The sequence below is a fragment of the Sapajus apella genome, unplaced genomic scaffold, assembly GCF_009761245.1.
Source record: "Sapajus apella isolate SASKATOON/1434 unplaced genomic scaffold, GSC_monkey_1.0 scaffold44, whole genome shotgun sequence".
NCBI classification, from domain to species: domain Eukaryota; kingdom Metazoa; phylum Chordata; class Mammalia; order Primates; family Cebidae; genus Sapajus; species Sapajus apella.
Genome location: NW_022436984.1, coordinates 15,834,326 through 15,847,556, shown reverse-complemented (window position 1 = coordinate 15,847,556; position 13,231 = coordinate 15,834,326). Strand labels below are relative to the sequence as shown.

The 13,231-nt window shown below is 39.5% G+C and overlaps 1 protein-coding gene across 2 annotated transcripts in view; it reads left to right on the top strand.

Moving 5' to 3' along the window:
- KCNG3 (potassium voltage-gated channel modifier subfamily G member 3) overlaps positions 1 to 7,289 on the top strand; it is a 61,427-nt gene extending 54,138 nt beyond the window's left edge. For both annotated transcript variants that reach the window (XM_032239417.1, XM_032239418.1), the window contains exon 2: positions 4,715 to 7,289. In XM_032239417.1, coding sequence (XP_032095308.1) covers positions 4,715 to 5,360 — 646 coding nt within the window. In that variant the 3' untranslated portion in view covers positions 5,361 to 7,289. The remainder of the gene's footprint in view (positions 1 to 4,714) is intronic.
- The last annotated feature ends 5,942 nt before the right edge of the window (positions 7,290 to 13,231 follow it).

The window sequence follows — 13,231 nt, the reverse complement described above, 5'->3', positions numbered from 1 at the left end:
ATAAGCGTGTTTTGCTTCCTGAGAATACTATATTTGCGATCACATTTGGTTGAAAAACAAACTGCCTATGAGTGGATCCTTGTGATCAAACTCATGTTATTCAAGGGTCAACTGTAATTAAAATTGAGAGAGGAGCATGGTATAAGATAGAATGGATTGATCAGATATACCTGAGTGAAGTTCTGAACTTTGCACTCTGGAAAGTGGAAAACCCAGAATTTTACTCAGGTATGATTGGTAATTTAATGTATGATAAAAGCTACCATTTCAAACCAGTGGGAGAAAAAAAATTAGGAACCATTCTTAGATTGCATGCTATATGAAAAAAAAAAAAAAGAAAAAATGGGAAGTGGGCAGGATTTAGACCCCAGGCTATGGTTTGTCAAACCCTGTTACCAAGAAATTTATAGGCAAAGGCTCTGGAATTGTTTTCTAAAACTGGTATTTCAAGGAACGGTAGTCCTGGCCTGATACTCTGCATGCCCTGAAGGATATTCCTACTGTTTCTGAGCAGATTAAGGGCTTTGTGAATAAAGGATACAGACAGGTCACAGAGCGGGCCCTTAAATGTGTGCAAAGATGCTCAGCATCCATCAAAATAAGTTAGCGCTTTTCATCTCTCAGAGTGGGAGAGACCTCCAAGTTCAATAATACTTTACATTAGTGAGGCCATGGGGAATAGACACTATGCATTGCCTGTGGGCCGGTAATTTAGTACAACCTCTGTAGGGGTGGCTTGGTAAGCCACCCCTACAGAGGTTGTACTAAATTATTATTCTATTGAAATTACAAATACATATGTGTCTTTGACCCCGTAATTCCAAGTCTCAGATTTATTCTCCTGATATATCTGCTCATGTGGGAAATTATTATTTTTTTTTTTTGGATGGAGTTTCGCTCTTGTTACCCAGGCTGGAGTGCAATGGCACGATCTCGGCTCACCGCAACCTCTGCCTCCTGGGATCAGGCAATTCTCCTGCCTCAGCCTCCTGAGTAACTGGGACTACAGACACGCGCCACCATGCCCAGCTAATTTTTTGTAGTTTTAGTAGAGACGGGGTTTCACCATGTTGACCAGGATGGTCTCGATCTCTTGCCCTTGTGATCCACCCGCCTCAGCCTCCCAAAGTGCTGGGATTACAGGCTTGAGCCACTGTGCCCGGCGTGGGAAATGATTTACAACTAAGAGTATTCATTGCATTGGCTGGGCTCATGCCTGTAATTCCAGTGCTTTAGAAGGCCAAGGTGGGCAGATCACTTGAAACCGGGAGTTCAAGACCAGTCCAGGCAACCAGTCCAGCAAGACCCCATCTCCAAAAAAAGTAAAAAAGAAAAAAAAAATTAGTCAGGTGTGGTGGTGTGTGCCTTAGTCCCAGCTACTTGGGAGGCTGAGGTGGGAGGATTGCTTGAGCCTGGGAGTTCAAGGCTGCAGTGAGCTGTGATGGTGCCACTGCACTCCAGCATGGTTGATGGGAGTAAGACCCTGTTTCAAAAAAAAAAAAAAAAAGAATATTTATTGCATCATTGTTAATGTTCATCTGGTGGACTGATTAAATGAATCACAGTACATTCAGTGGAACACTGTGTCACCATGTTTAAGAAATGAGGGAAATCTCTATTTGCTGATGGGGAGTATCTCCAAGATATATTAACCAAACAAGGCAGGACAGTTAGTGTAACATGCTAACTATTTGTGTAAAAGGAGATACATACATATATATGTGTGTATATATGTATCTGTACGTATATACACATATAAGTAAAAATTTTTATTGTTTGTACATACATCAAATAGCTCTGAAAGGATGCATAAGAAAGTGATGATATTTGTTGCCTCCAGGGAGCGGAATTGGGTGGCTGGAATAGGGTAAGAGGTGAGACTTTTCTTTTCTTTTTGAAGCAGGCACCTCACTGACACACAGTCGTGAGAGTGCAGTGGTATGACCACGGCTCATGCAGCCTCAACTTCCTGGGCTGGAGCACTCCTCCTGCCTCATTTTTTGTAGAGAGGAGGCCTCACCATGTTTCCTAGGCTGGTCTTGAACTCCTGGGCTCAAGCAGTTCTCCCACCTCAGTCTCCCAAAGTGCTGGGATTACAAGTATAAGCCACCATGCCCGACCTGAGACCTCTTTCTATACTGGTTTTTTTTTTTTTTTAAACCATGTGATTTAAACCACGGGAATGTGAATACCTATTCAGAAAATAAAAGTTAATAAATAAAGTTAATCTTTACAGCCCCGTAAAGCCCTACAGTAGGGAAACATGGCTAATTGTATTTGTTCATTTCCATGAGTAACATCCAGTACCACTTGTGTTCTGCGGAATGCACTTTGAGTAATTCTTTTCAAAATGTTGCCCCACTTACTCTCCTCCCACTTACTCCAGTTTCTTCTCTCTCCATTGTACTTACAATGTTTGGGTTCAAGTTAGTGGTGAGAAAGAATTATTTGGAGAAAAACAAGTGATGGTGTAATAATTGTAACATTTAATTTAGAATTTAAAAAATTTTGAGCTGGGCATGGTGGCTCATGCCTCTAATCCCAGCACTTTGGGAGCCCAAGGTGGGCAGATCACTGGAGGTCCGAAGTCCGAGACCAGCCTGGGCAACATGGAGAAACCCCGTCTCTACTAAAAATATAAAAAAATTTGCTGGGCTTCATGGCGCACGCCTTTAGTCCCAGCTACTTGGGAGGCTGGGGCACGAGAATCACTTGAACCCGGGCAGCAGAGGTTGCAGTGAGTTAAGGTCGTGCCACAGCACTCCAGCCTGAGTGACAGAGCAAGACTGTCTCAATTAAAAATAATAATAATTAAATTTAAAATTACCTTCAAATTACCGCTCACAGGGCCAGGGGTGTTGAAGTTTGATTTTCTCAGCTTTGGGGTGTGTGAGCTGAGGACTGGGGGCCTAGAGCTCCCAGGATGCTGGCTTCTTCAAGAATCATACCTGTTGGCTGGGTATGGTGGCTCACGCCTGTAATCCTGGCACTTTGGGAGGCTGAGGCAGGCAGATCACCTGAGATAAGGAATTCAAGACCAGCCTGGCCAATATGGCAAAACTCCATCTCTACTCAAAATACAAAAATTAGTTGGGCATGGTGGCAGACGCCTGTAGTTCCAGCTACTGGAGAGGCTGAGGCAGGAGAATTGCTTGAACCTGGGAGGTGGAGGTTGCAGTGAGCTGAGATTTTACCACTGCACTCCAGCCTGGGTGACAGTGACACTTTGTCTCAAAAAAAAAAAAAAAAAAGAGGCCAGGCGCGGTGGCTCACGCCTGTAATCCCGGCACTTTGGGTGGCCAAGGCGCGCGGATCACAAGGTCAGGAGATCAAGACCATCCTGGCGAACACGGTGAAACCTCGTCTCTACTAAAGATACAAAAAAGTCAGCTGGTCGTGGTGGCATGTGCCTGTAGTCCCAGCTACTTGGGAGGCTGAGGCTAGGGAATCGCTTGAACCCAGGATTCGGAGGTTGCAGTGAGCCGAGACAAAGCAAGGCTGTCTCAAAAAAAAAAAAAAAAAAAAAAAAGAAAGAAAGAAAGAATCCTACCCCTTGACTGCAGTGTGCTGCATAAATGCGATTATTTTCATTGCATGCAGTAGTGCAGAAAGGCTGGTAAATATTGCTCTAGGTAAAATGTGGTCTTTAAAAAATATGTACTGTGTAAAAATGATGATGGAAGACAAAGTAGTTTTGGTCTTTGGGAAAATCCTAGAGGCTGTTTTGGTCCAGTGTGGGATTCCTTGGCTTTGTTTCTGCTGGGAGCCTTTTGAGAATGGTTGTGACCTGGTGTGTACCTGGTGAGGGCACTCACCCAGTGCCCCATAAGCTTGCTCAGTGCCAGTGTCTCCCACACAAGCCCATTGGAAGGGAGGGAAGAGTCACATTTCAGGAAATGATCTTACATTGACTATAAGCAACCGAGAAATAACCCATCAAAAAACTTAGATAGGTCCACAGTCTGTAGGAACAACGCCCTTCTCATCCACCTCATAACTGGTATGATAGCGGAGAACCGCTGTGCTCCAAGAGTAAGTTAAATTTCAGTTGCAGCTAGCTGAGGATAAGTTAATTTCAAACCACCAAATAAGAGAGCTATTTTTTAAAAAGTATTAGTGGCAAGTAAAAAAAAAAAATATATATATATATATATATGTATCTTATTTTAATAGTATTGCAGTATGGAAGTAAGAACTTCATCAAGTTGAATTTTTTTTTTTTTTAAGTTTTCAAGACAGGGTCTCTGTCACCCAGACTGGAGTGCAGTGGTGCAGTCATGGCTCACTCTAGCCTTGACCTTTCCAGGCTCAGGTAATCCTCCCACCTGAGCTTCCCATGTAGGTAGTACTACAGTGTGTGTCACCACACCCAGCTGATTTTTGTATTTTTTTTTTGTAGAGACAGGGTTTTACCATGTTGCCCAGGTTGGTCTGAAACTCCTGGGCTCAAGCAATTCATCCACCTCAGCCTTCCAAAGACCTAGGATTACAGGCGTGAGCCACTGCACCTGGCCTCAGTTTTCACCTGAATTGATTTGTTGTTCTGTTGTGTGCGTCCTGGTGGTCTGATGATGTTGGTAATGTTGTCTGTTCTTTATGTTTTCTGGAAAAGTAACTGAAGTAGTATGTCAATGTAGTATTATCTGAAGAAATCTAAGAGCTATTAAAATGCTTAAAAATAAAATGATCAATTCTTCTTTTGTTCTCTTGACAGGATAATTGAAGCTATCTGCATAGGTTGGTTCACTGCGGAGTGCATCGTGAGGTTCATTGTCTCCAAAAACAAGTGTGAGTTTGTCAAGAGACCCCTGAACATCATTGATTTACTGGCAATCACGCCATATTACATCTCCGTGTTGATGACAGTGTTTACAGGCGAGAACTCTCAACTCCAGAGGGCTGGAGTCACCTTGAGGGTGCTTAGAATGATGAGGATTTTTTGGGTGATTAAGCTTGCCCGTCACTTCATTGGTCTTCAGACACTCGGTTTGACTCTCAAACGTTGCTACCGAGAGATGGTTATGTTACTTGTCTTCATTTGTGTTGCCATGGCACTCTTTAGTGCACTTTCTCAGCTTCTTGAACATGGGCTGGACCTGGAAACATCCAACAAGGACTTCACCAGCATTCCCGCTGCCTGCTGGTGGGTGATTATCTCTATGACTACAGTTGGCTATGGAGATATGTATCCTATCACAGTGCCTGGAAGAATTCTTGGAGGAGTTTGTGTTGTCAGTGGAATTGTTCTATTGGCATTACCTATCACTTTCATCTACCATAGCTTTGTGCAGTGTTATCATGAGCTCAAGTTTAGATCCGCTAGGTATAGTAGGAGCCTCTCTGCTGAATTCCTGAATTAATGCATTGCAAATCAATTCTTGCATACACTTCATAGAAGGACTTGATGCTATTTCATATTTATGTGTTTCTTGCTGGGTGAGCGCTGCAGTGGCATTGTCATCATCTTGATAGGGTAAAAATTATCCTTCCCAGCCGAAGGGATAAAACGGTTTACTTATTATGGAGTAAATAGAATTGAGACTGCAAAGGAAGAGTAATGAGTCCTGGAGTAAACTTGAGGACCTTGCTTTATTTTAGACTTGTTTTCCCCTTTCCTTGAATGATCACACATTTAAAATATGTATATTATTTGAACATTTTAAAGCAGAAAGGTACTATTTTCCAAATTTTTTTCCATCTTATGAATTCAGAAGAAGCTTGGAACTTATAGTGTTTTTTGTTTGAGAGTAACATTTTCATTTCTAAATGTTTTATAATTTCTCATATCAATGTCAGAAGTATCCTGGAAACATATGTCACATGCAGGAACTGTTTAACAAATACTTTAAAAATTTGGCCAAAATTTAAACTGTGTAGTGGAGCTAGATACAAGCAAGAATAGTATTTGAAAGACTTTTCCAGCATACTTCTCAATTCTTTGCTTTATTTTTGTGCCAATTATTCACTTTATCGTGCAGCTTCATGGAAGCTTGAGTATGTTCTCCCTTTTTCACTTTGGATTTCTTTGATCTCTTTACTGAAATGACTCAAAAGGTATTTAAGAATTGAAGAGAGCTTGTGTTGTTTAGAATTTATTGGATAATATTTGAATTCATTGCTGTTCTAGGTGACAACTGTCCTAATATTTAGATGTACAAACAAGGACATAAAAATTATAATATGACTAGTTTGAGAAAACTCACTATTACAACCTCTTCTTTTCTTAATTTTCTCCACCAAACACTAGAGGTTTAGTAAGACTTACCAGATGAAAGGATATTTATGTAGCCATTTAGTACCAAAGTCATACTTATGTGTTGTCCACTGGATTATCATAAAAGGAAGAAATGAAATATTACTGTACTCTTAGTTGCTGTGTAGCTAGGTCCATATTAAGCCAGTAAAAGCAATGGATACATAATTATTTGATCTAATCTTTAACCGTTGTGAATCACAGCTACACAAAATCCTTCTTGTGAGACTATTGAGTAATATGCCATGTTAATCTGGATAGATTATTAGGACTAGATAATGTAAAAGTGATGATTGTTTAGTAACTAAATTTTAGCAACAGGAATTAGAATTTTGCTTTTTCAAAACCAGTTACCATAAAGAAGTCAGTATATATAACACAAATAATATAAACACAAATAATTAATGAAAGATTCATAAAAAATCAAATGTTGTACACAGTAATTTTTTCAGGGGTAGAGAAAACAGGGATTGGGAAGTGGTGGGTAGGATGGAGGATCTGGATTTATTTTATCAAATAAAGGATTACCAGAAGTGTTCATTAACGGAATTTTAGCCTTCATCTAGTTCAAACCTCGACTATTACAGGTAGGAAATCAGGGCAGGAGATGATATAATTGTGAAAGAGTCAGGGCTCTAACTCCTGAATCTCTAGAAACCTAGCCCAGCAGTTTAATCTTCACACACCTCTGGGTTCTGAGAAAAACCTAGAAAAATCACACTTCTTTGTCATGTCATGCTGAGATAATAATAGAAAAACTGTTTTCTTTCTCTTAGTTTCCTTTCCTAAGCTTATGTTATACTTTGGCCATTAAATATCTTGCCTTATCTTCCCTACTACTACTGGTATGCTACTTCTTACATACTCAAAAGAAATTTGATTATTTATTGTATATTTATTGTATTCTAATATAATTGAAATAAATGGCATGGATTTATTTTTTCTTACCTATTTGGATTAAAGCTTTGTGGTTCATGCAAACAATGTGCAGATGATAGCACCTCCATATTACTAATAAAAATATGATAACCATCAATTTTACTGGTACTGGGACCGCTTTATGTGAATATGTCCTATTTTCCCAAGTAAATTATAACTATCTTGAGAGCTGGGATCTTCTCTCATGCATACACCTTTATATCCCCCACAGTGTCTGTTACAGACTTGGGCATAAACTGTTGACTGATTTGGGGGGAGAAATTTTTGTATGAAGAGACAAGGAGAAGCATATACATGCGCAAATATACACACAGATTTCATGCTACCCTTAGGTAACAAGTGTGAAATCTCTTGTTGGTGATTCCAGAATTTCCATAGGACCAATTTTCATAAAGAAGCACATTGGATAAATGCTAGTGGCAGTTAAGCTGCCCATTTATAAGGAGACAATGAGATGTGATAGAGTAGTTTATTCATAAATGAAAAAATATGTATTAGGGTTTTGTCTTATAGACATTGTGGTTTTTTAGGGACAGCATTTTCTTGTAACCCTACCTGAGTGTTGCTACTTTTATCATTATTTACCGATTTATTTATTTTTTAGAGACAGAGTTTTGCTTGGTTGACCAGGCTGGAGTGCAGTGGTGAGCTCAGTGGTTTGAGACTGAGCTCACTGCAGCCTCAAACTCCTGGGCTCAAGCAGTCCCCCCACCCCAGCCTCCCAAGTAGCTAGGACTATAGGTGTGCACCACCATGCTGGCTAATTTTTTTATTTTTTGTAAAGATAGGGATCTCACTGTGTTGCCCAGGCTGGTCTCAAACTCTTAGCCTTAAGCAGTCTTCCCACCTCAGCCTCCCAAAGCACTGGGATTATGGGCATGAGCCACTGTGCCTGGCCTTTTGCTGCTTTTTAAAAAAATCATTAAGTATCACTTCTTCCTTAGCTATACTTAACAGATATGTCTCATAACTCAGTCTTCATGGCAGAAATGTTTTCATTGAGATCTATATTGGTACCAGTAAGTCAGACATTATCCTAAATTAAAATACCCAAAGAGGAAAGAAGCCCTAATTTCATCTTCATTCTGATTTTATCACACCTGAATTTTTATGACTTGATCTTATATGTAACTTGTTTTGTATTCTCTGAAATGAGATTTTTTAGCATTACAAACACAAAATTAGGGAATATGTTTGAAAGTGAACAAACTGGCCGGGTGTGGCGGCTCATGCCTGTAATCCCAGCACTTTGGGAGGCCGAGGCGGGTGGATCACCTGAGGTCAGGAGTTGAGAACCAGCCTGACCAACATGGTGAAATCTTGTCTTAGTAAAAAAGAAAAAAAAAAAAAAAGAAAGTGAACAAACTGACAATTCAAGATTTTTCCTTTATTTTCTTGTATTGTCATTGTTGCTAATTGAAACAGTTGCATTTGTTCTTGGGCTTGGTAGTTACTTATAACTACCCATTTGTAAGTTCTTACTTTCTGAAAAGTTATTTCCACAGTGGCTGTCAATAAGTCAAGATAATTTTTCTCTTTTTAAATCTTTGTCCAGATGTCCTGTGATCTGGAAGTGGTAGAGTTAGGGTTAATTTGGATGTTGGTGTTGGGAGAATTTTCTCTATTGACTTGGTATTTGCTAATAGCAGCTTATTTTCCTTTTTTTTTTTTTTTTTTTTTTTTTTAGAAAACGGACAAAAAGTATTTGAAATATTAAAAGCATCAGAATGGAATTTCAGACATTCCTTCTATTCACTTTACCTCTTTTCCATAGAAATGAAAAATAAAACATTGAAAACTCCTAGCCCTGTTTTATTAGTTAGCTGTGGAACTCCAAACTTAATGCATAGTGTCATAGAATATTTCGAGTCCTCTGACCCTTCATAAATGTGCCTTCCCTGATGGTGTGCGATATACAATCCAATCAAACACAATCTAATCATTTTATACGGTCACAGGAAGTTGGAACTAAAGGAGTCTTGGAAACTTCCTGGTCTGTTTTGGCCCAATTGTATGCCTTTTGTCCCATCCAAATGTTAGCAGCCAGGGAACTCTGCTCCTAGTAGGTTGTAATTTAGCCATGGTCACTCTAGTATCAGGTTAGATCCCAGAAGTGTGATTTCCATACTTATGGCTTAGTACTCTTGGGATATACTTCCTTTAAGAATTTTGTAACGTCGGAAGGCATGAAGGATTTTTTAAAAAATATTTTCTTGGCCAAACACAGTGGCTCATGCCTGTAATTCCAGCACTTTGGGAGGCCAACGTGAGTGGATTACCTGAGGTCAGGAGTTTGAGACCAGCCTGGCCAACATGGTGAAACCCCATCTCTACTAAAAGTACAAAAACTAGCTGGGCGTGGTAGCAGGTGCCTATACTCCCAGCCACTTAGGAGGCTGCGGCAGGAGAATTGCTTGAACCAAGGAGGTTGCGCCACTGCACTCCAGCCTGGGTGACAAAAGTGAAACTCCATCTCAAAAAAAAGAAAAAGAAAAGAAAAAAATTTTAGGGCTTTGGCATCCTCCTTTTCTTTTTTTAAGCTTGAATTAAAAAGCAAATATTGCCAGGCATGGTGACTCATGCCTGTAATACCAGCATTTTAGGAGGCCAAGGTGGGTGGATCACTTGAGGTCAGGAGTTTGAAACCAGCCTGGCCAACATAGTGAAACCCCATCTCTACTAAAAATACAAAAAATTAGCTAGGCGTGATGGCACATGCATGTAATCCCAGCTATACAGAAGGCTGAGGCATGAGAATCGCTTGAACCCAGGAGGTGGAGGTTGCAGTGAGCCAAGATTGTGCCACTGTACTCCAGCTTGGGTGACAGAGGGAAACTGTCCCCCCCCAAAAAAAAAGAAAAAAAAACACACACACACACACACAACAACATATAATTGACAGAGTTTTTTATAAAAAATAAAAGCAATATATATGTATTGCTTTTAGAAGCCTTAGATGTCAGAAAGGAGGGCTTGAGACAAGTGCATAAAGAACTCAGATTTTCTGTAGAATTTTAAAATTACCATACAGTTGTGCACCTATTCACATGTATACAAATAAGTACATAGTTGTCACTGCATTATTTAGGACATTCTCAGAACCAGACTGAGAAATGTCATTGCTGAATAGGAAGTAACATAGGCTGAAGCTTTAATGGAATGTTCTGGAAAGTTCCATTTTGGTCAGGAAAGTTTGCATCCACTTACCTTTCTGTTTGTTCAGCTTTCCTTCCTTCCTTCCCTCCTTCTTTCCTTCCTTCTTTCCTTCCTTCCTTCCCTCTTTCTTTCCTTCTTTCCTTCCTTCCTTCCCTCCTTCTTTCCTTCCTTCCTTCCCTCCTTCTTTCCTTCCTTCTTTGCTTCCTTCCTTCCTTCCTTCCTTCCTTCCTTCCTTCCTTCCCTCCCTCCCTCCCTCCCTCCCTCCCTCTCTCTCTTTTTCTTTCTTTCTTTCTTTTTCTTATTTCTTTCTTTCTCTTTCTTTCTGATAGAGTCTTGCCCTGTCACCCAAGCTGTATTACAATGGTGCAATCTTGGCTCACTGCAACCTCCACCTCCCGGGTTAAAGCGATTGTCCTGCTTCAGCCTCCTGAATTGCTGGAATTACAGGCGTGCGTCACCACGCCTAGCTGATTTTTGTATTTTTAATGTAGATGGGGTTTCATCATGTTGGTCAGGCTGGTCTCAAACACCTGACCTGTGATCCACCCACCTCGTCCTCCCAAAGTGCTGGGATTACAGGCATGAGCCACTGCGTCCAGACTGCTCAGGTTCTTTCATACAGTGTTTCACTTCCTGGTTTTCCAGAGCCCATCTGCACTCAGAGGCCTGGGCATATCAGTTCTGCCTCTGAGAGTAAACTAATGATTTACTGCCCCATTTGCAGTGATGCCTTCCATAGATTTGTGATATGTCACCCAGAAGCATGATTATATTGTCCCATTCTGTGGTTAACTTATGTCCAAACTTTCAGATTTTTCCAAATCTTCCAAATATTTTCAGTAAATACTTGAGCTTTTGACGATTAGCATAAGCTCAATTATCAGTTTACTATTCTTTGCTTGGAATATTGAACTTGATAATCTGCATTTATGCTGTAATTTAAACAAATTAATTTTAAGTAGTTTTGCTGGGAATTCTTTGGTTTATGTTTTAAAATATCAACAAGATTATACCAAATATAGTAATAACATTTAGTACATGAAAGTGAAGGGAGAATATTATTTAGCTTTCACCTACCAGGAGTAAGTGATTTTATGTTACCTATATCTGAAGTCGTGCTTTGGTGTACTTATTTATGCAGCATTGTATTAAAACTAAAACCAACATTTCCCATAATTTTATATTAGATAGGATCCCCCCCTTCAATTATTTCTGCTATTTTGAAATAATTCTATCCTTCTGCCCATGACAGAGTGGAGGTCATTTGTAGTGTGTATTGGCTTGTTTTTGTTTTGTAGCAGAGATGGGGTCTTCCTATGTCGCCCAGGCTGGCCTCAAACTCCTGGGCTCAAGCAATGACATTTGCTATAGTAAAATACAATGATTTGTTCAACCTACGTATTGTTTTTTAACTGTATATTACAACCTTGATCTTACAACTCTGATGGAATTCCATGCTTTCCTTCTCTACAGTATAAAGGGCAAGAGAATTTTACTTTCTTAGTAGAGAGTTATAGTTACAAATTCTGAGCTGTGATAAAAGTAAAACTTTATGATGTGATCATAGTGACACACATTTAAAAAATTTTTTTTTTGAGACAGAGTTTCACTCTTGTTACCCAGGCTGGAGTGCAATGGCATGATCTTGGCTCACTACAACCTCCATCTCCTGGGTTCAAGCAATTATCCTGCCTCAACTTCACAAGTGGCTGGGATTACAGGTGCCCACTGCCACGCTTAGCTAATTTTTGTATTTTTAGTAGAGACAGGGTTTTGCCATATTGGCCAGGCTGGTCTCAAACTCCTGACCTCAGGTGGTCCACCTGCCTTGGCCTACCAAAGTGCGGGGATTACAGGTGTGAGTCACCATGTCCAACTCACATATTTATTTTTTAGAACCATATCCATGGCCATGCTGTTTGGCAAAATTAAAAAAAAAAACATATCCATGCTTTTATACTATATACTCTAAAGTAAAATGCAAATCATAAAATCTATGTAAGGCTTAGCTTTCAGATCTATGTGAAGGTTGTTAATTTTTGTTCCTAGGACAGAGGTGGAAACTTTAGATTTTTTGCTTTGAGATAAAATACTTAATCTCTTACCTGTAGTTTTTATTCAGTATTTCTTACCATTTGGAAGTCTCTTAAAAACAATAAATAATACAATTCATATAAATATTCTGGTTTTAAAGTTAGAATGATGGGTCATGGTTGCTTTCTTTCTAAGATTTGGCTTATATTAATTTAATGAAAACCACTTTTTATTAGATTCCCACTTAACTCCATTTAAAAAGATCAGCAACTGGGCACACATATGTTTGTGTCTTTTTCTTAAATATTTTTTTTATGTATGCATCCTTTTGTGCTATAGTTCAAGGTGGAGATAGGAACACTATAGCATGTAAGAAGTAATTAGGTGCATCCCACTTCGTGTAATAGGTAGGTTTCCAGACATTTGTATGGAAAAAAAGGATTGTAAATGTCTTCATATTTTATGTAATGATAGATGTGTACAGGAACTCAACTAAGGAGTCTAACCTGTGGGTCATCTTTCTGTTGTGTTATATATCATCCCCTAAAGGAAATTTTAAAAAATATTTCATTTTTCATGCACTTTGAAAGAACAAGGTCTTTTGAGAAGGGCATTCTTGTATAAGGGTTAAAACTTAATCAGATTTTATTAAAAAGCCAGGCATGGTGGCACATGACTCTAATCCCAGCTACTGACGAGGCTGAGACAGGAGAATCACTTGAACCTGCGGGGCAGAGGTTGCAGTGAGCTGAGATCACGCCATTGCACTCCAGCCTGGGCAACAGAATGAGACTCAGTCTCAAAAAAAAAAGCATATGTATAAAATCAGATTTGAGGAATTATAATGTT